Source organism: Poromitra crassiceps (assembly GCF_964638095.1).
Source record: "Poromitra crassiceps genome assembly, chromosome: 15".
NCBI classification, from domain to species: domain Eukaryota; kingdom Metazoa; phylum Chordata; class Actinopteri; order Beryciformes; family Melamphaidae; genus Poromitra; species Poromitra crassiceps.
This window is the reverse complement of record NC_139634.1, coordinates 31545563-31570923: the sequence shown is the minus strand read 5'-3', so window position 1 is coordinate 31570923 and position 25361 is coordinate 31545563. Positions and strand designations below refer to the sequence as shown.

At 43.4% G+C, this 25361-nt stretch overlaps 2 protein-coding genes across 2 annotated transcripts; one reads left to right on the top strand and one right to left on the bottom strand.

Moving 5' to 3' along the window:
- Nucleotides 1–532: 532 nt before the first annotated feature.
- ints6l (integrator complex subunit 6 like) lies at nucleotides 533–19518 on the bottom strand. Its single transcript, XM_083651306.1, has 18 exons — nucleotides 19251–19518; nucleotides 19056–19133; nucleotides 14963–15112; nucleotides 11669–11758; nucleotides 10709–10892; nucleotides 10452–10580; nucleotides 8153–8316; nucleotides 7330–7482; nucleotides 6790–6922; nucleotides 6183–6277; nucleotides 5928–6038; nucleotides 4915–5130; nucleotides 4685–4811; nucleotides 3986–4128; nucleotides 3594–3822; nucleotides 2885–3262; nucleotides 2551–2644; nucleotides 533–1809 (listed from the first exon to the last, which is right to left on the bottom strand). The coding sequence occupies exons 1-18, from the start codon at nucleotides 19359–19361 to the stop codon at nucleotides 1698–1700; spliced, it is 2697 nt and encodes an 898-aa protein (XP_083507432.1). The 5' UTR covers nucleotides 19362–19518; the 3' UTR covers nucleotides 533–1697.
- A 1738-nt stretch (nucleotides 19519–21256) lies between these two features.
- On the top strand, nucleotides 21257–24960 carry mospd1 (motile sperm domain containing 1). Its single transcript, XM_083652317.1, has 6 exons — nucleotides 21257–21333; nucleotides 22000–22294; nucleotides 22409–22484; nucleotides 22851–23083; nucleotides 23895–24056; nucleotides 24224–24960. The coding sequence occupies exons 2-6, from the start codon at nucleotides 22141–22143 to the stop codon at nucleotides 24253–24255; spliced, it is 657 nt and encodes a 218-aa protein (XP_083508443.1). The 5' UTR covers nucleotides 21257–21333; nucleotides 22000–22140; the 3' UTR covers nucleotides 24256–24960.
- Nucleotides 24961–25361: the final 401 nt, after the last annotated feature.

The following is a 25361-nucleotide window of genomic DNA, read 5'->3' as shown; positions in this document are numbered from 1 at the left end:
AGCCCAGGCTGAGCTCCCGGGACTCTTCTCACCACCTACAGGCCTTCATTAGTCAGCTGATATGTGTTATTTTACTGTTTTATATTCAGGTCTCATCTCTTTAATGGCTGATGTACTTTTGCTACATCACACACACTTTACCCCGCTGTCACAATTTTGAATTTTTCCAATACAAAATGAATGATAAAAAAAGGGAATGGCCAAAATGAAAAATGGGGTCATTGATTGACTTTGATTGTTTTTCTTTTTCGATTGTTTGAAAATCGATTTTCAGCTTCAATTTTCCATTTTTTGGACTGTTTTTCATTCTTCAATTTAGATTTTTGACGATTTTCCATGTCTCAATTAGAAAGGAAAAATGAATTATACTTCAGTACCCCGATCAGATCATATTACCTCTATACACACTTCAATTGGAGAGCAGCTACAGTAGACTCCTCTCTACATTTGTTTGGGCAGTATACGACCGCTATTAAACCTCATTGATAGGTAGATACAGACACGGAGACAATATAACATATTTGTAGTTTATTTTTTTGTTTGTATTTTTGAAGTTGTTTTGTAAAAAAAATGTTCATAAAATTTTCCCTATATATATATAACAGTTTACAAAAAGGGCTTTTAACATTTCTTTCAAAATATTTGTATACTCTGAAATAAACAACTTCACAAAAATAGTCTATATTATGAACATTAGAAAGTAGTGTACATCCATCGTAAAAACAAAGGAAAACGAGGGATGAGTTGGCAACTTGCGTTTTGTGAATGTAAAATGCCGCACAAGGCAGATTACCAGCTGTGCAAGTTGAACAACAGGTGACCGGCAGCCGAGTCGAGGCAGATGCAGATTCCTTGGAACACAGTTAGTTATGGGAGGCATCAATGGAGAGACTGTGGCACAGTGGAGGGAGATTATGTGGTGGTGTGTGTGTAGCAGGGTGTCTTAGGTCGGCCTCCATCCCCTCAAGATGGACTCCAACAGCTGGCATCCTCACAGTCCTTAAAATGAACTGACTGTTTACTATTACTCTTAAGTCCATGGACACGGTGTCTGCTTCAAATTTGGCGGGGCACTGTCCAACTTGCCCAAAACATTTGGATATAACACTTACGATATGAGGTAGACCAGATTTCTCATGTGAGCCATAGATCTATACAAGTGCACAATGTAGTACTTATTTTTATTAAGTATGCTTGCAGCCTTAACACTTAATTTTCAGACCAGCTGAACAAAGGTCCTCTTTTGTTCTCAATACTAAATGAGTAGCTGTCTTGCAGCTTTAGCTTTGAACAAATAATTTTAATAGTATTTGCAATACTGGCTTCACATGAAAACATCCCATCCCCTGCTGCTACTGCCTGCATGCTCATTGTGTACCTATTGTACGGAGTGTGTGTGTCTGTTGAATGCATGTGTGTGTGGACACAGACAAGAGCAAAATGGATGTCAAAGGCATCAGTCAATATGGAGGGGATTATATTCAAAGTCTCTTTGCTCATCCCCATGGACCTGTCCTCCAGTTAAACCCCTTAACCTCCACCTCTAGCAGGATGTGATGCAACTGCACATGGCCAGCAGGGGCATCTGCAGTCTGGGCATTTGTCCCACTCCACACCGTATTCCTCAGTGGGGAAGTTCCTTGTTCCTGTTTCCCCCCCGAGACAGTTTTGAATAGCAGGGACCCACGGTCTCTTCACTATCTGCCGTGATCGTTGGTAAGCCGGGCGACTGCTGCGATCGCTGCCTGCCTCTCCTCCAGCTCGGCAAGAGCCGTCTCCAGCTGCTGGATCAGGACCCGCTTCTTGAACCTGGGGGAGAGAGAGACAAAGGGAATTGTGCTGACTGTCATTCATTTCAAGGCACCGAGCTCCCAACTGCAGCCCAGAAGGCATGCAGCTCCACCTGCTTCTATAAAAATGACTGCAGTGTAGTTGTGACTCAGCAGGGTATATGCAGGGATGTTGAAGTTAAATTCAATACCGTTTAAGACCTTTTTTAAGACTTTTTCAAGATCTCAACGCCATTTTCGTCACATCAACGATAGGCGTGTAAATCACAAGTTTCATCATGATACAATAATATATAAATTCTTTAGACAACGATACGATATTTTCCGCTATAACAAAGTCTGCCACGATACGATATCGATTCAATTCAGGGGTCTGCGATCGATATGAGACGATATAATATGCTCATTTAACACCATCAGCACACATTAGCTACAATATTTTATACCTCTCACATGGCAATTAAGACTTTTTAATACTTTTTAAGGGTCTTAATTTTCCCTAAATTGATTTATCAACTTTTATTACTTTTCAAGACCCCGCGGATACCCTGCTCAGTATTAATAGCTGGAGCACTCCAAGGAAAATCTACACAATATGAAGAGACTGCAGAGGTCGAAATGGCACATTGTTCAGCTGGATGCTTTATGGTGATGAACATCGCTCCTACTGAACTAAATGAATTACGGGCTGAGACAAAACAAATGTATATGGACAGAAGTGTTGAGTCATAGTTTCTAGTGTGCGATCCTTGTTTCTTACCTGGCAGCCTCTTTGATAGCATGATGGAGGAAGTACCTTTGGACATTAATTGGTCCTTTCACCTCCTGCAGTAGTCTGAATATTGCCTCATAATCTGAGAAAAAGCACAGATGCATGCAGATGAACAAATATCCCAAATACCTTACCTAAAATAATGTAATGCCTGCAATGTTTGTTAACCACAAATGTCAAGTCTCCTCTCAGTTATGATAGAACTATTACTGTATTGATGAATGTACTGAGTGGAGTGTGTTAAAACATGTGGCAGCATGTGTCTGTGTCCTGCATACATCTCACGCCAAGAACCAACGGGCTGTGTGCCTTTTGTACTCACTGCGCCCGGGTTTGCGGACCTCCTTGATGACCCGCAGGCGCAGCTCTGCGTGGCTGCCATCTAGTGGCGGTATTACTATGGTCGTCTCAGGCATGCTCTCGTCTTCGGCGTCCTCCAGCGCCTCCTCCTGGCTCGGCGGACTCAGCCCGTCACAGTTGAGCTTCTCGTCCACAGGCCGCTCATCCAGGCCGTCCTCCTCGAGTCTCTCCTCCATCACACAAATGCCCTCTCCCGCCTCAGCTGCCCGCTCCCCCAGGCTGAGTGAAGCCGGGCTTCCTGCCACCGCTTCCAGCTCAGCAGGCCAGCTGTCTCCTGACTCCGGTCCAAGAATGCCCTCGCCGTTACTCTCTGTGACTACCACATTGTTGCCGTCCACTCCTGTAGGGGGAACCAAGAATGCATGGACGACAACAACAAAGAATACATTGAAACTACTTCATTTTACAGTGCCATTCCATCAATAGTTTACTATTAATTCCACAGAACGATGAAGTGTGCAACATCATCCCTAAGCTCTACACATTCTGACCAAGTTGACAGTTATTGTTGCTGTTTTCAGGTTGTTTTCTCTATTAAATTGTCCTGTCAATGTTTATGTAACCAGCCTTTTTGCATTATAAAACAACACATTTACAAGTGCTCTTATATTGCTGTTTATTCATTTGTGAAAATGGCAATGTTAGGGAAAACAAATTGTTGTTCCGACTACCTTTCTGCTGTGGGCCGAGTTTGACGAGGCTCTGCGGCGCCTGACCCCCGGCCGGATCTTTCCCCACCACATGGTTGGAGTTAATGGGCGGAGTCTGCGGCCGCCGCAAAAATGGTGACATGCTCCGCTTTTTCTTCAGAGAGGCACCCGAGTTGGAGTCACCTGAATGTCCTCTCTTCTTGTTTTGGGGACCCGCTACGAACTCATCCGCCTCATCAATCATCATCCCCTGAGAGAAATAAACGAGAGAAAAAATGTATACGTAAAAAGGTGGAAGGACTAAATGCTGAATGAAGTCTTCTTAAAGGGATACTCCACTTTTTCTGGAGTTTAGCCCACATTATGTTTATGTACATTTTATCAACCAGTATTTTCTTTCGGTACACGATTACCTTCTTGTCCTGTTTGAAGGGATTCCCAAATGTGTGCATGCGTTTCGGCTGGTCAGGGTCAATCTCTCTCAGAGGAGACGCCATCATCTTGAGAAACTCCTGATAGTTTCCCATCTGAGCCACTGGGATACTGTGCAGATAGTCTTACAACAACCACACGGCATAATTAGTATCCTTAAGCTCTCAGCATTCACTGGTAAATAACAGACATCTCAGACAGTAACTGCTACAGGAAGTGTAAAGCCACATCAAAGACATTGCGTGTTGCAAACTGTTTGCAACACACAATGTCTTTGATGTGTTTGAAACATCACATTGCCATAACTAAATAAACCGTGATGATGAGGAAACAGATCTGGTTTTCAATGTCATTATTTTTGGGGGGTGTTTGGTGTTTTGGCTCTGTATGATTCGAGGTCCACAAATAGATGCCCCGCCTCCAAGAGCAACAAAGTACATTTTCAGAACTTGGGTGATGTTTCAGTTTCAATTTCAATTTCTAGAACATCCCAGGCTTGTTGCATATATGTGCAGAATCTCATCACGGTAGCACAAAGAAGACACAAGCTAATACTTATTTTAAGTGCTCAGTTAATGCTACAGCCCCCTCCCCTCTTCCCCCCTTGACTAATGAGATCCAGTTTCATCAGCATGTGGGATAATGGCCAGGAATAAGTGTTTAATGTTCAGATGATATACCTTCGTCTTGACCTCTGATCAGTTTTTGCGTCGTCCGGAGCAAATTGGAGCGCATTCGTGTCAGCTGATCCAGGAGGTTCCGCCTTGGGATGTCGTAGGCGTTTCGGTAGGCTTGAGGCTTTAGATCCTGTGGGCAGGTGGCAAATTTAGCGAGAAACAAGCTACCAAAGACTGTCTTCACTCTCGACTTTCGATGCATTTCAGAAGTGACCCCGCTGACCCTGGTCTACCTTGTTGAGCAGGGCGATCTGGAAGCCGGCAAACTCTTTGAAGTTGATGTCAGCCAGGCGAAGTGGCGTCTCCCCGGTGATTCCCTGCAGCAGCTGTTTGAAGTCGCGGCGGTGGGCCAGAGAGACCAAGTTGGAGTGGTTCTTCACCTTAATACCGGTCTCCTGGGGGGCCTTCTTCCCCACCGATACTATCAGACGATCTGATTCGATCTTTGCCTTTATGGGGAAGGGGCGGGGGCAAAAAGAGTACTTCTTATAGCTGTCTGATCAGAAGATAAAAGTCAGACTGATATTTTGATGAGGAGTATTCTTGTTTAGAACATAGAGACTCAACACAATTTGTTTTCCTGTTTTTTGAGTGATAATATTTTTGAGTGAGTCATAGCCCTTTCACAAGGGTCCAACTAGAGTTATTCCTAGGTTGATTTTGGGTATGAAAGGGTTAACCCGGGTTGCCCAACACGGCGAGAGGTGGATCGGACAAGGGTTAATTTCAGTGTGGCACCACCTAGTTTATTTGTTATGCTAATAGCCTATGCTAATTGTTATGCATCTCCCCCGGGTTGTGATCCAGGTCCTATAAATTGTCATGACCACGGATTATCCCATGTTGTCTGACTTGGTGTGAATAGACCCTTTTCACGGGGGCCATTTTGTGTCGAAAAGGCAGGGTAAACACAGGTACAAGCAAAACAGTAATGAGGGTTTCCAACTTCCAATCATAGAAGTTGGAAACCCTCATTAGTGTTTTGTTTGCACCTGTGTTTACCCTGCCTTTTCGACACAAAATGCCCCCCCTGAAAAGGGTCTATTGACAACATGAGTCAAGGAACCCTGGTCCAACCCTGGTCGTTGGTATGAAAGTGGTATCAGGTATTGTTGTATTATTCAGTGTACAATTCAATTCCTTACAGTCTTAGTTTTACAAACTCGTGTTTAGGGGCATTCTCCCTCGCCACTAGGCCACCTGCTTGCAGAGGATGTAAGTCAGTCTGAGTCCAAGATGCATTTACCTGCTGGCTGAGCTTCTTCAGGTAGGAGATGACACTGTAACTTAGACCACAGTCCATGTTGTCTGAAATAAGGTTGGGTGCTCCCATCATCCTCAGTGCCTTTTTCAAGGGCTGTGAGAAGATGGCGAGAGGGAATTTGGGATATTAGATACAGTATGCAAAAACAATATATAAACATAAACATGCACATTAGTCCATGTGAATGAGGGATTCGCAAAGAGCAGCAGGAGAAGTGGCATAACTATATTCTGTTACCAAGAGGAAGTATGGAGGCATGGTCTTCAGGTAGATCTCAAAGGCCTGTCGCCACTTCAGGTTGGGTTTTAGTTTGTGCACTTTAAACAAATCATCTGAAAGGAGACAAAGAGGGGTGGACTGTGACAAGAAAACAGGTCAATATTCTGGATCAATGTATCCCTGATCATCAGGTAAACTTCCCCCAGCTCTGCCCTTTTTGGTTTTGCTCCCCTGGGCTGCACAGGGTGCTGTGGAATTGATGTATTTGTTGCATAGCATTGTTATCATCAACAATGTCCATACCCTAAGAACGCTAATATTTGTCATCATGTTTAAAGCTGGGGGGGAGGGGGAATATTCCAGATTAGTAAGAACCCCAGAAAAGGAATGCTTTGATCCAAAATCTACATAGAGACACTGACCCAAAGGTTTTATAAACATTAACACAAAAAGAAAAGAAAAGAAAAGAAAAACAAGGCTAGGTCGGAACCTAGCATATGGCCAGCGCGATAAAGCGTCCACGAGCATCGGCACTCAAATCGGCACGCAAATTGGACTGGACAAAGCCAGATATACATAGGGCCCGCTTGCGCTGGCCAAAAACGTTTATAGCCATATTGCTTACCAAGGAGTGGGAGAATGACTGGGTAGTTGTAAGGCATGACAAAGAGGTTGACACAGGTGAGAGTGGTGCTGGCTTTAAGGTAGCCAAAGGGCTGGCCCAGGTCACTTTGCTTCCCACTGCTGCTAACAAACACCTGAGGACATTGGAGGGTAAACACAAGTTAAACATAGGGACTTCTTGGGAGCCTTAGCTTAGTTGCTGAACTTTTATGCTTGCATCTCTCGTTTTTATATTCTTGATTGATCTGTTATGTGCATTTTATGTCATGTGTCATGCAGAATTATCAAGTCAAATATTATTTTGGATTATTGAATTTAAAAGCTAAACTTCAGAAAACCTTTTTTAGATCTGCGCCTAGTGGCCAGGTTTCATAACCATGACTCATGACACATTCACAGCTGCCAAAAGTTGAAACGATATTTCTGAATGAAGCTAGCAATCTAACTCATTCAGCTTTTCAGGACAACGCCTCGGGCAACACGGGCGACAGTACAAACGGATACACCAGCAGTGCATAGGGTTTGTGGATATCTCCCCTACCTGCCAGCACATGTGTGGAGACTTCCTTTCCAAAATGTACTGGGTGAGAGGAGAGGGCTCCAGCTCGTACTTGTCAAAGGGCAGCTTGTCGATCACCATGGGCTCACAGTCCCCACAGGAGAAACGCACCACCGGATGAGAAGTGCGAGGCGGCTGGAGAGAGGGGGGGACGAGAAGAGCAGAGGAGGGGGATTGGAGAAACCGTTAGACATAATTATCTGTTAAGGACCAGGAATTAAATGCGTCTAGTGTTAGTATGATGTCCTTGTGACAGGAATGTAAAACAGAGTAATACAGTAAAAAAAGTAAATAACAAAGACGGAATTTCACACAAACCACAGAGAGGGTTTGTGTGGGTGTACGCAATGTGTACAGGACATATTAAAGAGCCGCCTACTCAACTGACTGCGTAATAACGGGGCAATAAGAATATGCTGCTGATATTGTATGGATGGATTCTATTCTATCGAGATAGATCCAATCCAATCCAATCCAACTTTATTTAGAAAGCGCTTTAAAACAACCACAGAGGACCAAAGTGCTGTACAGAAGAAAAATAAGCAACACAATAAAATAGATAAAAATTGGTAAAATACATAAAATACACAACTCACATATTATAGATTCTATTATTATGTTGTATATTTTCTACTGTGGCCGCCTGCCCTGGTAAGATCATGACATGCCATGACGAAGACCAAGACCTGATTGTCAATTTACTGTAGAGATTAATATATGCTCACATTCCAATTCTATAAGATGTCATTTGCAAAACAACAAACAAAAGATTCCACTGAGATCTTTAAAGCCTCTGTCAGCTCACCAGAGCAGGAGAATTCTGGTCCGGCCAGAAGGACTCTGGAATGGGCCAATGCCCCACCGGCACCCCCGTCTTTGGGTTAGGCCGCACATAGATGAGCTTGTGGCAACTGTGCCAGGGCTGTGGGCTAAAGAATGACACGGGACGACTCGCCTCCACGGAGCCATCTGCAAAACAAAAGAGCGACACAGTGAGGCAAAAGGCTAAAAACCCAAACACCTAGTCTTGATGGGCGGTAGAGAGTAGCCATCAGTCAAACACAAGCAGAGTCACTTTTCTCAGATATTTTTTTTAACTCTCAAATAATTTTGATATTTAGAGATGTTTAACTCATTGAGTGCCAGCCACTTTTGGAGAACGGACGCTCCCAGTGCCAGAGTTTCAGAGCGTTTTCAGTGATTTCTCGAGGCCCACAGAATATTGTGTGATATTACTATGTAAACACTGAACACGCACAAAGAACGATGAGACTCTATTCTATCATCTGCAAAAAAAAGTTTATTGATCCCATTTTCCGTTCTTTAGTTATGAGCCGGAGAAGATAGCTTGATTCATCCAAAAATAGCAATTTTTTTCTAGAAGCTGAGATAATTGGCCTTTTGTGAAATTAATCATTTCAAGCACATCACTGACTCTGAAGCTAATCTTTTCTAATGTAGTCACACCTCAAAAATAATTTCCTTCAATAAAACAGTTTAGGCCAGGGAATTTTGTTTGGCAGAATAATATTTTTAGCTACAACCAGCAGCGCTGGCCCCTGCGTGCGCTGCTGGTTGCAGCTTCTTGCTGGTTTTGATTTGCTGCTGGTGGGCATCGGATATTCTGGCTTGCGTTTGTCAATCCTGTCCTGCTGCCTGGGTCTGTCTGGGTGTTGCGTGCTGCTCTGCGTGCCCCCCCCCCCCCCGCCCCGCCCCGCCCCGCCCCGCCTCGCCTCGCCTCAACTGCACACTCCTCCTCCTGTCTGTGGTGGCTCTCTGCTGAGTTTGCTGTGCGCACAGTGAAGGGTGCGGACAGCCAGGCTTTTTTACAGCGTTCCGCGTGTGTTTGTCACCGGCAACGATGCTTCCAGTTGAGCATAATAACAACTCCACGGTGTGGATGTGCGGATTTGCTGTCGCAACCGACACGGAGCGGCTCAATTGTGGGAGCAGATTGGCTGCTGCAGGCACAGCTGCAGTAACGTGCTTCAGCATATCGATGCATACGGATGCGATGCGATTTCCGTTTCCATAACGACTTCTTCTTTGTTTTTTCCTTGCCTTTCTGTTATGTGGAGAGCACTGTCGCCACCTAAGGGTTCTGTAAAATAGGTTAGACACATCCAATAGCTATAATATTTGTACATCAGAGGCAGAAGGCTTTGATCGACGCCCCACCGTCAAAAAACGCAATTGACGAACATGTCCGTCCTTGGCACTCTACGTTACTATTTGAAATGACGAACATGTCCGTCCTTGGCACTCAATGAGTTAATAGCCACCCACATCCCCCTAGACATTCTCCCAACCCACCCCTCGAATGTCGACTGTCTACGACCTTCCTATCCCTAGCTACACCCCTTGTCCCCAGCCCCGCCCCCTTCCATGACCCCCACCCCCCCCCACACATCCCCCTAGCTACTCTCTCTAGCCACCCATCGAACCCCGACCCTCTATGACCTTCCTATCCCTAGCTATGGCCTCTTTTCCCTAGCCCTGCCCCTTTCCATCACCACCCCCCCCCAGCCACTCCCCCTACCTAGTGTCCTCTAGAGAGACAGTGGCGTCAGCAGAGGACCAAAATGCAAGACTCATTAGCCAATGAACAGCCAGGAAAGGGTCTCGCGCTACTTTTGTATGCTAAAATAAAGCTGATAATGTACAATTTGATTCAAGAAAAAAAAAACTTCCAAAGGACAACACAAACTGTCCATTTTGCTGCAACTTGACAGTGCTGCTTAATCCAGGACCTTACTTCCTGGAACTCTTGAGAGTAAAAAACTGGTCCATTGGAGTGAATGGAGATGTCGCAACTCTTCTTACACGGCTCTGCCCCTCCCCACCCCTCGAATCCCGACTCTACGACATTCCTATACCTAGCTCCGCCCCTTTCCTTCACCTCCGGCCATGGCTATCACCGGGCGGAGGCATAAAAAGCATACTGCTTTCAGAAAAGCAGTGCATATGCCAGTTACGTTGTATGTTGTAGGTCTTTGCCTGTGGTCTTAAGCAGTCGTACAAAGATAGCATTGGTAAGTGCTATTTTTCCCAAGGTTCATACACATGTTCTTAAATGTGTTCTTACTGTACGTTCAAGAACTTACCTTCCCCTACCAGAGGCGGATCCGGCCCCGTCTTCTCAAAATTAATGACCACACCACTTTGAACCTTTTGGACCAGGGACTCCAGACACTGGTTTAACATCCTCTGTGTCCGCACGCAGTACGATCGTCCTGAGAGAGAAATACCAGGATTGTCATTCTCAATGACTATCACGCTACTAGAGCTACTAAAAGCTAGGATTTCAAACATTGCATTATCAATGCGGGAGCAAAGGTGGTCCAAAGCAAAAGTGCCGAACCTCCTGTGACTTCACACATCTGGGTGATGGCAGACTCGTCTGTGGGGACGCTGCCGAGCTGCTCGCTGTCGGGTATGGCTGCTCCTGGCAGCCTCAGCACCAGCGCGAAGAGGCGTTGGTCCCAGCGGAAAGGCTCTTTCGTCAGCTCGCTGCCCGACAGCGGAGAGTTCAGAGGCAAGTGCAGCTGGAGTGGCAAAGAAAGTAAACGATGATAAGAGAGGTGATAAAGATATGGAAATTGGCTTAGGTTTTGCAAGCCCAACGCTTCAGCCAAAGTTTTAAATAATCACCAAACTAGAAAAGGTTACATCTTCTGTGTGCTTGCTTCAGTTTGAAAAGTTGAATTTGTTACAAAGGGTTTAAATGTCTTTAAAATTTGATTGTTTTGAGCGTATGTATGTATTTGTCAGCCAAAAGTCATGTAGCAATCAATATATTGAAGCATAGGTCATAATGTTTTCAAATGTATAAGTCGTATCAGCAGTGGTGAAAGTCATTCATTGACATAGATTGGGCACTGAACTATGGATCTCACATGACTAGGGCTACAGAGATGCATTTTTTGAAGACCAGTCAGCATCTGGTGATAAAATTGCACATTTTAGAGTGACCAGCCAGTTAACTTAAATTAACTTTTTAACTTAACACACCTGTGCAATAACCATGCTGTTTAATCTGCAGGTGGATGGATTATCTTGGAAAAGGCAAACGACAAGTCCTCACTAACACGGATTTAAACCAAATTAAGAGAAATAGGCCTTTTGTGTGCCTAGAAAATCTTGGGTCTTTTATTTCAACTCGTGGAAAATGGGAGCAACATTTTTGTCGAGTACAATTTAAGCATTTACTGTAATACTGTAGCAGTGCATTATGACAAAATGATGTGCTATAGCTGCTGCTAAAACCTGTGGCAATGCGTTATTATAAACAGTACAGGGTAGCGGCTGTCACTGCTCTCACCTCATCTGGCACTCCAGAGCTGTGCGTGAGCTTGTTCCCATCCGTGATGGTGATGATCACAGACGGCTCAAGGAAGAAGGGGTTGCGGCCCTGAGGTGGAAACGACCAAGTTCACCAATTACAAAGCAAGTTCAGGCAAACAATGACCTTCAGTCTCGGTCTGTCTTCCTCTCGACATTCCAGACCCAACAGACTCATCTGCTCTCCGTGTCTCGACAAATGTTCTCACCTCAAATACAAAATGTCATTTGTGTCTCATGCCGTATGTTGGTATAATGGACAAACACAAGTCCCACCTGAACACTGTCATTACTGTAACATTAGCAACAAACCTCTGATAACAGTAAACTCATAACCGTCATATTGCGGCAGTAATTACACGTGTATTGACATTGTGTTGCAGTTTGTCATTTTAACACTCCTCTCTTGATCTGCCTGACCTGCTGTCTTTAACTTCGCAAGGCAGCTGGATTCACACAAGATCAGGAGATCACACGACAAAACCATCTTGCCACGCTCCACTCTATTGGTTTGAATCCGAACCACCAGTGGTTTCGCAACCAATCAGCATCCTATGAGGCAGCTATGGGGCGGGCTCTGGTGTGACAACAGTGAGAGTGAGCCGGTGATAGACAGATGGTTCATCCAATGACCTGCAAGGTATTTTTTTTGAAAGTGCCTGCCCTTTGAAATGGTTTCCCCCCCGAGTGTGACTTGTAGTGCATTCCTTTATAACTGGGAACTGGTAATCTTACGGTTCAAAGGTCATGAGCTGGGACGTGACATCACCAGAGCTGGTATTTCCCATTCCAAACTCGTAGGAGCCTCAGCAGCCTCAACCTCAAAAATCCAAGATGGCTGCGCAACAGCAGTAGTTGTAATCGTAGCAATGTTGTTTAGCACTTCTGTCTTGTTTGTGTCTCATTAAATCAGCTGTACACACAGCACTGCCTAACTTCTATCTGTGTGGACATGAGGCTGCAGTGTTTGTATGCGCAAAATGCCTTGTTATCAACTGTTATTGCTAACAATGGCTAGCCTGGCTAGCGACTGGATCTGACCAGTGAGCGGTGAACTTTCCAGCTCAAAGTTGTCTGCAAATGGACAATGGTCTAACAAAACGAATGTGACGTAATTTAGTTATTTTGCGATAAAGGAACGCACGATTGTTCCCAGATGGTTATGTGAAAACAAACCATCGGGCAGCGCCGGGTTAGAGTGTCTGGGTGTTGCCCTTTGAGGACAGAGACCTCTCCCGCTGTACTGTAGGGGGCAGCCTTGTCTCATTCAAACACACACGGAGAATACATAATGCAGACAACTCACATCACTACTGTAATCCATCATTGGCTTCAGGCAGAGGTTTTGAGAAATGATGCGTGTAAGTAAGGAGCTGGTGACAACACTGAGGGACAGACAGGTTTGGAGTGGGTTAAGCTTTTGTCTCCAGGTAAAGCATTTGAGCAGATTTTTTTTTTTTACCCTTATTTATCCAGGAATGCTTGTGCTTTGTCAGCAAACCTAGAAGCTGCGCAGTACAACCAGTCTTCTACTGCCGGCCACTGATAAGATGCACTGTCTGGAGCAGCTGGCGGTTAAGTGCCTTGCTCAAGGGCATTCAACTTCTTCAACGCACATTTTTCAAAGCGTGCCTGGATTTGGAATAGGCAACTTTCCGGTTGCAAGCCGCCACCTTGTCTGTCCTCTACTGTCGGCCATATTCTGCTGACTGCGTGAAGGGTGAATTTCCTGGTCTCATACTCATGCAGCCATTCTTTAGAGCAATGTTTTTCAAAGTGTGGGTCAGGACCCAAAGGTGACCAACAGAAAGATCAAACTGGGTCTGCAGGTTGCCCACCTCTGTTATAGTGTGGCCTGTCTCAGCCTGTGCTTATGATCCCCAGCTTGAAAATTATTTCCATAGAGGTCAAAATGAATGCCGTCAATATGAAAATATGAATCCTTACTGCATTATTCATTTTTCTCAATTGATGTTTCACAATAACGCCTAAAAAATCATATATATATAATATATATATATACTAGGGGTGTCACGATACACTCAGTTCACGATATGATACGTATCACGATACTGGGTTCACGATAACGATACGATTTTAACAATATTTTTTTAAACTTGAATAATGACAATATATGACTGGAAAAGTAGTATTTTATTTGAAATGCACAAATACAAAACATGCTGTTGTGGGAAATTGTTATTACAATAACAACTAGAAAAAACATGAGATTGGAGATAAGGCTTATCTTGAAATAGAATGAGTTACATCATCACTTAGATTTACTTTGAACTAAAAGGTTTCTCAGCAGTATAAATTCTCATTATGCATCTTCCGTTTTTCTTCAAACTCAAACAACAAGACTTTTCTTAATCTATTTTTTATGCATCTTCAGTTTTTCCTGTCAAGTAAACAGTTTTGCCAGAAACTCAATTGAATGGTTTCTCTCCTGTATAACTTCTCATGTGTCTCTTCAGAGACTTGTTCAACTGAACTACTTTCCACACATTGAACTTCAACAAACAAAGACGTTTCTTTCTTCTTAAAAAAAAAAAAAAAAAAAAAAAAAAAAAAAATCACGATATGAGATTTCATCTCAACGATACATATCGTGACGTTTTACTATCGCGAAATTTCGTGGGACGATATATTGTGACACCCCTAATATATACCGTATATAAAATATCATATCCAATGATAACAAAAAACCATGTCATTGTCTTGTCACTCAAAGTGAATAGAAGATTAAAAAATAGTGCCAAATGTCATGTTTAGGCTAATTAATACAATCAATAATGAAATGACTGTATCTGGACCTGTAGCTCAGGAGGTAGAGCGGGTCATCCACTAATGGCTTTGGATAAAAGAGGTCGGTGGTTCGATTCCCGCCTCCTCCGGTCTGCATGTCGAAGTGTCCTTGGGCAAGATACTGAACCCCAAATTGCTCTTGATGGTGTGCCAGCACCCTGCGTGGTAGCCTGCTGCCATCGGTGTGTGAATGTACCTACTGATTGTAAAGCGCTTTGGATAAAAGCGCTATATAAATACAGACCATTTACCTGTAAACAATCAAGCTGTTTTGGTGACATTCCACAATCTCCCACTCAAATACTCAATTAGGCTAGAAGAGAGGAGGACTGTGTCTGTCCAAAATCACTGTTGTGCTTTTCAAACCGTTTGCAGAACACCCACTGGTCCTTCAGCAATAGCCATCATGGATGAACTTGCTGCGATGAGGAGAGAAACGCATAAATATGATGTTTGTGTCGAATACCTGTCCGTAGTTGTCGATGCCTGAGACGAGGCGGTTGAGGTTAAGCAGGTCAAAGGCCGTGCGAAGTGCGTGACCCAGGGTGGTCAGCCCGGATGCTTGCAGGTTCTTCAGCTCACACATGAAGGTAGCGTGGTTCTCCTTCCAGCCCGCCTGAAATACACACAAGGACAGTGCAGTGTGTGAACACGCTGCACGGGCCGGCCTAGTCCACACAAACGGAGGAGGCCTCAAGTCACACTGCGTGGTGAACTGTCACATCTCCACCCAAAACAGTCACGCGCCCAGAAATACACATACTGTGTCATTACAAAACAACAGAAGCAGCTTTGTACACTGACAACCGCAATCTCATCCATCTCAAGCGAATGGCCGTCATTTTGGGTAAAGTGACGAAAACTAAACTAGGCAGGATCTTATTACCATGAGAGAGGATGTGGGCGTGTGTAACTGCTCTCGCTCCTTCCTCCAGTGAGGTCAAGTACCTTACTGCTACAGCTTTACGCTTAATCTAAGGATGACCCGCAAGCTTACCATCCTGATGGTAAGCACTACCACACTTCCTCCAAAGGCAGAGGGAGAGACAGAATACAGATGGTGGAGTGTGTGAGAGAAACACTAGGGGGAGGGAGAGAGGGCTTAAAATGACAGTATCAACATGCTGATTTGCTCTGAATCAGGCCAGTGGGTACGTTTTGAGATCGTCATGGGATGTCATTCCAACACCAGCATCTGGGTGGAGTTTCTAGGAGGGCACGGGATGTAACGAGAATGACACCGAGTACACAGCTTATAAGTGATGCATGCAACATTACTGGGCAAGGTGAGGCAAAACAGATAACCACACACACAGAGGCAGAATGAAATACTGACCCAGAATCAGATTGTGAGCTTGTGTTAAGTTAACTGAAGGGCCACGTGTAAGCCTACAGAAATGTTAGGCTTAGCATGCCATGCAGCCATGCACTCAATAATTCAGACTAGAATATTTCTATTTTCTTCCCACCCAGCCTCCTTTCCTCCCCATCCCACATCAACAATTTATTCACTCTGGAACTGTGCAATCAGAGCAGTCCCATTCTGCAGTGCGCAGCCTTGTCCTTTTAGCATCATCCTTGTTGCACAAAGCAGGGGGGAAATAACAAGGGAGAAAGCAACTAAGACAAAGACAGGAAGGTGTTGAGAAGAAGTTGAGAGTAGACTTCACAATGAGGAGAGAGCGCTCCACAAAGCAGCACCTGCTGGATGCCTTTATGTGCGGGGCAGGAAGGATCAGATCTTGGATTTTGTCTAATATGTTTTAGGCAGGACTCTTTCAATGGGATGTGTTCAGCCATGGTCGACACATGTGACTGCTGCTGTGAGGTTAATGACCAAATAAGATAACCGCAGCGTCGAATAAATGACGGATTACCTTATCGCTATCCGCACACATAATCATATTTTCAAGTAATGATCCCAGTCGTACAGATAGTGCAGGACAGTACACATTTGTCTTTATGAAGCTTATTTGACGCAACACCTGTGAATGCAGATTCCTACACACGGTCATAATAATTGCTGGAAAAGTGAGCTAAAATAGGTCCTTCTGCTTGTTTGTAACATGATTTTAACATTGAGGTCAGTGTTAAAGAATCTGCCAATTATTTGTACCTCATTCACAGCTTAAGCTTTTAATGTTAACACCATACAACAGTGGAACAATATAGATTGGTTGATGGGGGAAAATAGCTCACTATCCAAATTCATATATTAGAGATTATCAGTGGAAAAAGGAGTTTCTTGGTTTCTTTTTAGAGACAAATTGAATGCAGAAGTGTTGGTACACAGGTAACCTGCACAGGCTTACAATACAATGTACAACTTCAAAAAATAGGAGACACGGGCAAGAAAAAACGCGTTTCACTGCGTCTTCTTTCGTCAGGTGTTTTTCTTGTATTGTAAACCTGTGCAGGTGACCTGTGTACCAACACTTCTGCATTAAACCTGTGCAGGTTACCTGTGTACCAACACTTCTGCATTACATGTTTCTCTCAAAATAAACCAAGAAGCTCCTTTTTCCACTGTTGATCACAATTTTGACTTTGAGCTTGCTTGCTTCCACTTTCTCTGTTCCTATATTAGAGATTATTCCATGAAGAAAAAGGAAATGACTGGTTGTCAAACGAGGATCAAAAAAATATTTTCAGTGCTCTTGGAAAATGGGGGGAAAGAGTGCTACAAACAAAAGGACAATCCAGGCACTCCAAATATAAAAATATAACCACAAGGAAGGAAACCGTTAAAAGGCCTTTATTGTAGTGGCGAAATCATTTAAAAAGAATGTTTCCACCACTCTAGGTCTTCTTCAGGTCTTTAAACAAAAATGGTTTAACCACTACAATAAAGACTTTTTAAATATTTCCTTCCTTGTGGTTATATTTGGAGTGCCCAGATTGTCCTTTTGTTTGTAGCACGATGTTGCACTAACGGGTGAACATAGTATTGTAGTGAAGTAGTGTAGTAGAGTAGTGAAAGTAATTTGTTCAAAATGATACCTGAGAGAAGGGAACTTTAAGCCTGTAAACATTAAATACATGCCTATGTCAATTTTATTTTTATTTATTTAACCTTTAGCAAAAGTTATGTGGTTGCAACAATATAATGCTGTTGTGTGTCAGTGTGACAAAGCATTTGATCTTACATTTTTTTATTTACTAATACTACGGTAGTTGATTCCTAGGGTGGAGAGACTCTGGAGATGATGTACCATGGCTGCAATTATGGAAATCATATTACGTCAGTTGCTCGAGTGACATCACTGATGGCATCACAATTGCTCGAGTGACATCACTGATGCAATTGCTCAAGTGACATGACTGATGACATCACAATTGCTCAAGTGACATCACTGATGGCATAATCACTGATGACATCATATTTGTGACAGACACCACCACCACAGACACCACCCACTTAGCCAACTTTAAAATACTGTGTGAAATGAGCTAAACTGGCTTTCATTAAATGTCTGTGGTCATCCGTACTACGACCAATGTGTTGTCTGTACAAAACCTTTTCCTTCCAAGTGAAAAAAAGAATGATTTTTTTTGATAAGTGCAGTGGAGTAGATGTGGAATACTTTGACATTGAGTTTTGAACTACAGTGAATAAAAGCAAGAAATGGCCCTTGGAATTAACTACTCATATACTACACATACCACTTTCCAGCTATGGCAGAACACATCTGGCAAGCAAGCAGAACAATTAAAATATGTTACAGGAAAAGCAAATACTTCTGTGCGTCAACAGAAGTTCATGATGGAGTAAGCCTACAGCATACTGTGTTCAGAGCACTCTTTGTAGAGTGGCAAGCCCAAAGGCGTCTTATAGTACAGACCGGGGATTCACGGCTTCATGGACATGCAAAAGTTAAGAGAGATGTGCAAGGTCATAAACAACTCAATAGGTTTGTGCTGAGGGTGGCCTGTCTGACAGAATGCCTCTGAAATCATTGCAGTGATTCACAGGTTGTGTGTGAGAGAGAGAGAGAGGGGGAGAGAGAGAGAGAGGGAGAGGGAGAAAGGGGGGAGGGAAATAGAGAGGGAGGGGGGAGAGGTAGAGAACATTCTAGGCCATGATGGGTTTGCTCATAATATTAGCATGACAAAAAGTTATTATGTGAATAATGATGATTTACTTCTAGCGAACTAATCATGTTTAATAATACTGTAATAAAAAAAGAGAATCAACTTTCAGTCCAGATTGGCCAATGGTAATGCATGGAGGATGCAAGGGGCGGGGTGAGACGTGATGGGCGGGGTGCTCGGCCAATCCAGACCATGTAAAGTGAAAAAAAGAGAGACGTCAGAGTCCACAATAAATCTCTCCGCCTCCATCTCAACGCCCGAGACTTTTCTCAACACAAAAGCAAAATGTCCGCTGACGTTCAGAGGCAGCGCTGCTCCGGGTCTGCGGGTATTACAGCAAAAAAAGGCCGTTTTCGCCAACGGGAAGCCGCCCAACCCTGGCTACAAATCAGAGGGACAATAAAGTCTCACTGACAGAAAAATACGTTCGACTTATCAAATAAAAAGATGTACCAGTTGCTAATTACCTTTACTCCGTATGGTGGATCATCGAATGTAACTAGCATGTACCTGTCGCCTCTACTAGCCGGGTCTCGGGCACGCAGCTGTCAAAAGAAAACCAAACAGTTACAGATTAATTTCGACCGAGCTCTTCCAAGGATGCCGAAGCTCATCAAAGGCACATACTTGCTGAAAAAAGTCGGGGTAAAATCATTCTTTACCTTCATAAAGACCTCAACCGCGCCTTTAGCAATGTCCAGATACGTCGTACCCAAATAAGTGCGCTGATTCATAGAAGCGGACGTGTCTAACAGGAAAAGTAAAATAGGCATTTTAAATGTATTGCCACGGCTGTATGCTTTCTAAAATAACTGTTATCCACATATGAGCTATCGTGCGGCTAAGGCGTTCACACATGTGTGTATATATTTTTGTTATAATCAGACCCCCCTCCCCTCCTGAAGAGGGTCGTACAGCCACCCCTCGCCGCTGCCCTCTCTATCTGCCTTTCCAAAGCACTGCCTCAGCTCGCGCTGTTGAACTTCTGCTCCTAACGCAATGGAACGCCCTCTTCCCCCCGCTGCCACGCCATTGGCTGAGCCTGGTCACTCACATTGGCCCCGCCCCGCCTATGCATAATGAGGTCGAGACGGTTTGTCTGATATCCGCCTATTACCGTTTCGGTTCCCACTTTATGCAAAACGAACGGATATTGAGAAGCATGTGTGCACTGTTGTCTCATCTTTTGTGATGTATGTGTTCTATTTGTGTTCCACTGCAGATATGGCTCGATTCCAGACAGGCCACAGTGTTGTAGGTTATGGAACATCATGCTCTCATAAAATTAACATTGTGATAGTTTAGCCCATCCCCTCATCTCTCTCTCCCTCTCTCTCTCTCTCTCTCTCTCTCTCTCTCTCTCTCTCTCTCTCTCTCTCGTCACTCTATTGATGCTTTCAAGTGCTCCTCGTAAACTCCTTCCACTTAGCTCATACATAGGCTACTTCCCTGTTCGTGAGCCAACTTCGCATGATGCGAAATAACAAAATACTAATAGCCCTAACGAACGTATTGGAATCACATTTCAAAGCTACACTACTTTGTGTGGCGGTGGCAGAATAAAGACTGCACATCAAGCAGGCCTAATTGATATTTTAATTGAGTTATTCAAAACAAAAATATATTTCTGCCTGTGCCACTTTATGGATAGACTACCTAATAGGCTAGTAAATAAAAATACATATTGTGGGTTTGTGCGATTGTTTATGCGCGCTCGTAATACTGTTACCTCCGACAGCAATTGAAGGCAGCATCTTGTACAGTCTTGCGATGATCAGTGGGGGGTTGGGAATTAATAGCGCTGCGCTATGGTGGAGAACAGATCGCGCTCACTGTCCTTTTCATACAGTCCTAATGCGCCTTTGAGACTCCTACACTGCCGAAATGACAGGCGTGAACGTTGGTTTATGGACGTCGCGTTGGGAATCTCAATGTGTATTTTTCCTTGACACTTAATTTTCCCACTTGACTGGCCTTGCAGCCGCCCTCTATCTGTTCTTGCAGCCGTGCAAGACCGATTGGCGGGTAGGACAACAGCCCTGCAGGCCGCCTATCCCGACCGAAAAACAACCATAATAGTGTAATACATTGTAATGCCACTTACTATCAAAATTCTTATGCGAATAATCTAACAATATTAGGCCTAACATAATAGGGTCACTACTACAGATACTGATACACTACAGGGAAATGGTCTCACTCTTTAGTTAGTAGCTAGTTGATCCTCGGTCTGTAATGTAGTAGGGTAATTTGCTTATTATTATTATGCAGGTGGGTGAACTATAGGAATCAATCGATGGTCATAAAGTAGGCTATGCACTTAACATTTTATTAGGCTATATTTTCAGAAATAATGTGTGTGCCTTTTTCCTTAAAATAATAAATCTTTGCATAATTTATAAACGTTTTACTTGGTATGATGCCTGCCTATAAAGGTGGGCAGATTATAGGCGGGTAAATTTATTTGCGGGGGTTTACCATGGGGTTTGGTTTACACAGTCTATGGGTTTTATTTACCCCACCCGCCGCTACATAAAAAATATATATATAAAAAAAAATAGTGGCGTCCATTTTAATTGACGTCATGGATGTACTCTGGTAGATTTTCTTCGCCCTCCGGTATCCCAGCATGCACCCCGCCATCTGCGGTATATTGACAAAGAAAAAAGCGAGAGAGAAACAAAACAGGGTGGGATCAACAAAATACTTGTGATATCGCTAGACCCGTGTATTGACAATAACAAGGTAAATGCCTTCCACTCTCGCTTTATGCTGGCTGTATATCAACACTGTATTGTATTTTTTTTTAAGATGACAATGCTTGCAACCAACGATAAGTGACTAACGTTACCAGCTGGGTTTTCCTAGCCAACTAACGTTAGCTAAACGCTCTATTATCCAACGTTAGCATTGTGTATGTGTGTCGGAGACAGGGAGAAATAACGCTAAGCGATGTAGCTCTGATATTACAACAATGTTCACTCCGGTTAAAACTTATACGTTAACCAACAGTCGCATACCGATGTCGTTCATATATTAAATAACATTTTAATTAAACTGTCTAACGTTACTACTGCAATTTAACTGTGACGTTTAGCTTTGGCACGCTTGTGTAACATTAGCTAGTTGCTTGCATATTTAATTAACGTTACTACTCATATAAAGTCGCCGTCAGTTATCTAGCGTTATGTACTCAAGAAAGTGTTGCGACACAGTCTGGTATCCAAGTAAACACATGCACACGTGACCAGCCACGTGGAGTTCACTTTATTTGCTTTGCTTGTTCAATTCTAAGCCGCCCCCCCCCCCACACACACACACACACACACATGCACGCACCCTCCATAGACAGATGAAGGCTCAAGCCCTTCTGCGTTTAATTACGTTATCTGTGTTTTTTATTTATTACAGTGTCATGTCATGGTCCTAAGGAGCTGAGAGTGGGAAGTGTCATTTCCACCTGAGGAGTTGCAGCTGCTCCAGACCCTCTGGAGAGAGAAGGGGGGCCCAGCTAGACCGTGGACGGGAAGGGGGGGTGCTCAGCTGGAGCCAATGCAGCAGCAGAGTCGACAGCCTGAGCTAGTGGAAGGAAGCCTTCCCGTGTTCGTGTTCCCCACTGAGCTTGTCTTCTACGCAGATGAGCAGACATCTCACAAGCAGGTGCTCACCCTCTACAACCCGTATGAGTTCGCCCTCAAATTTAAAGGTCAGTGGGCACAGCTCAAACACAAATATCACAATCTATGACACTGTTTTTGTTTGGATGTGAGCAATATAGTATTTGATTAGTATCATCAAGTGTTTTTTCTCCCTTTGTCAGTGCTATGCACAGCGCCAAACAAGTACACCGTGGTGGATGCTACTGGAGCTGTCAAGCCACAGTGTTGTGTTGACATGTGAGTTATCTTTGCATACAGGACTACCCCCCCCCCATCTCTTTATTGTATTGTTACTGCGATATATGAGCCAGAGGCTTATTTATGAAGTTGTTGTCTGTGGTTTCCTATCCATATTTTTATTGTTTACTGCATGCTGTGCGAAATGTTAACTTATAGGATGGGGAACTCTGTCTATTGTGATTCCTGTGTCATATATTGTAAGTAGGTCATGTGGTTGTACACATGGCGCTATTACACTGCTCTTATTTGCATATTATTATAGCATGTTGTGTTGTTTATTGGGTTAGGGTTAATCTGTCGCTACTGTACCAGCGTATCTATAAACAAGGTATCTATCAAACCTTTCTACCTGTGTCTCCTCAGAGTAATCCGGCACAGAGATGTGCGGTCGTGCCACTATGGGGTGTACGACAAGTTCCGGCTGCAGGTGTCGGAGCAGAGCCAGCGGAAAGCTCTGGGTCGCAAAGAGGTGACGGCCACATTGCGTCCTTCGGCCACACAGGAACCACCTAATGCCCGGCCTCAAGAGGAGGAACGCAGAATCAAAGAGCAGCTCGCAGACAGCGTGTTTTTTGAGCAGACTGCGTTCCAGACAGGTAGGAAGGAGGCCGTTGAGGAGAAGTGTCCCTCTGTTGTCACTAGATGGCGCCAAACACCCATCAGGTGTGGGAACTGTGTAGCGTGGTTGAGCAGACTGCACTAGAAAATAAGTAGACATATTATGTTGAGGCAAATAAGTTTTGACCTCACAGAGACACAGACTGAAAACATTTTGGGTATTGAGGGTTTCCCAAATTATAATACTAATAACAGCTGCCATCACTGTATTTTTAATTTCTTTAATTTTTGTGTACATCAAGGAACAGTTTGGGATCTTCTTTTAGTCGTGCTTTAAGTGATTAGCAAAACTGCAGCTCATGAATGAATGGCATCTCCAAAACTTGGTGATTCTGCAAGACAGGTTGGAACATCATTCCAGTTATATGAAGATATCTATCTGCTGCACTGGCACATGCCTTTTCTGCTTCTCACCAGAAGCAGCCGCAGGAAAACGGTTGCTCTGGTAATGCTTGCTTGCCAGTCTGCCATTCTAAGGACAGTTCAACCCCCACTGCATTAAAATGTATTATTTCATCATCCATTTATATACAGCCACTTCTTTTCACCTGACAGCTGGAGTTTCACAATTTGTGGTATTCCAAATATATAGCACCATAAGAAATTAATTGAGAGCTCACAAACTCTATTTAACCAAATTTATAATGATAATAATAATAACATGCAACATTGATAAAGCTCTAGCTTCCTCCCTTTCCTCAGATGTAAATGCACAATAGCAGATGTTATAGATCTTGCTCTTCCATACAGAAAACAGTGTAACAGGTGGTTCTTGTGTATGACTGACAGAGAGCCGTCCTGTGTCTGGAGGGCCCAGTCTGCTGACAGTGCTGCTCGGCCTTGTGTGTATCGCTGCTCTCATGCTCCCCACCCTGGGGGAGCAAGAATCTACTGTGCCTGTCTACCTCCACTTAAGTGTCAACAAGAAACTTGTAGCTGCTTATGTTCTCGGTGAGTAAGAAGATGATACATGAGAGACTCGCGCAAACTTTGGCAATGAGTTGGGACAGAATTTCTATGGAAGATTTTTTTTTTAATCCCTTTTATGCATAATTTTATGAAATAATGTTGATTGAGTGCTGAAGCTTCCAATTTCCTGTGGTTCTGTTATATTCTAGGTCTTCTTACAATGGTCATCCTACGCACATGAAGTGCTGAGAGGGGGAGAAAATGATTCAACAGACGAAGAGAACATTCACCCACCTAAGGCTGTAATACGCTTCAATGGGTAGAATTGACAGTAGGGGAGAGGGGTGTGGAGTGTGGAGCCAGTTCACCCCCTCCCCTAAAACATACATTTTAGCATAACTGTTTTCAAATAGAAATATATACTTGATTGTGTTATTAATACATCCATTTACACAATACTGAACTGATGCAAACAACGGAGACAAAGGAGAGGTATTCTCAGAGGCTCTGTCCTTATTTGGGACTCTGAGAAGGGCTTGTGAAGAAATATGAGGACATTGAATTCAAAATGTCTGGCTGCCTCATACGGTATTCCCTGTGTCTGTCTTTATTTACAATGCCATTATCTAACAGAACATGGTTTAACTTGAGTGCAAATGAAGTTATACACAAACATGATACATGTGTACATAAAGCCATGAAACTTTTGTTATGGTCTTCACCTGTAACCATATTATATTGTCGTCTAATGCCTTTTTTTTTCTTTTTTTTTTGATAGTGTAGGCTCTGAGGTCTAAATGCAGTTATTTGCATGTGTGGATACCTATCTGAATGAGTTTTATTTTTCCAGCAGCATTTGTACATGTCACCAAAGGAAATATTATCCTATGAAAGACAATGGTTTATTTGTTGTACTATATCAATGCTCCATCAAATGTTCAATAAAGTCTCAACACATCTGTTTGGCATACTGTCTATAGATCCAATCAGGTCATTATTTCCTATCATCTTGAATGTGTGGTCAGGAGCATAAAAAAAGGAAATGTGCACTCTAAAGATACGTTATCTTGATTTCTTTTGCATGTAAAAAAAAAACGTAAGTTGGCAAAGGCTTTGTCAGGTCATTCATTGATACGAACATACTTTAAATAGATTAGGACTATAATCATCAGGAGGATGAAATACAATATATTGACAATAAGGCCTCAGTTTTGCATGGATGGTTGGTGAAAATATTCCTGGGGGCTTGATGTTGCCAGCTTTGACAACAGTGCACAACACTAGTCACAAAAATATTTACTCACTTTGCTTTCAATGAGTAAACTAGTTTTAGTGATGACATCTTTA

What these genes read in the sequence shown, in the direction of transcription:
- ints6l (XM_083651306.1), bottom strand. Translation starts at nt 19,361, where the DNA reads ATGCCTATTTTACTTTTCCTGTTAGACACGTCCGCTTCTATGAATCAG. An exon ending in GCATCGACAACTACGGACAG is followed by an intron (nt 11,759 to 14,962) that starts GTATTCGACACA and finishes TTTCCACCTCAG; the next exon opens with GGCCGCAACCCCTTCTTCCT. An exon ending in ACTCGGCCCACAGCAGAAAG is followed by an intron (nt 3,263 to 3,593) that starts GTAGTCGGAACA and finishes TTCCCCCTACAG; the next exon opens with GAGTGGACGGCAACAATGTG.
- mospd1 (XM_083652317.1), top strand. Translation starts at nt 22,141, where the DNA reads ATGCAGCAGCAGAGTCGACAGCCTGAGCTAGTGGAAGGAAGCCTTCCC. An exon ending in GCAGACTGCGTTCCAGACAG is followed by an intron (nt 23,084 to 23,894) that starts GTAGGAAGGAGG and finishes TATGACTGACAG; the next exon opens with AGAGCCGTCCTGTGTCTGGA. An exon ending in TGTAGCTGCTTATGTTCTCG is followed by an intron (nt 24,057 to 24,223) that starts GTGAGTAAGAAG and finishes GTTATATTCTAG; the next exon opens with GTCTTCTTACAATGGTCATC.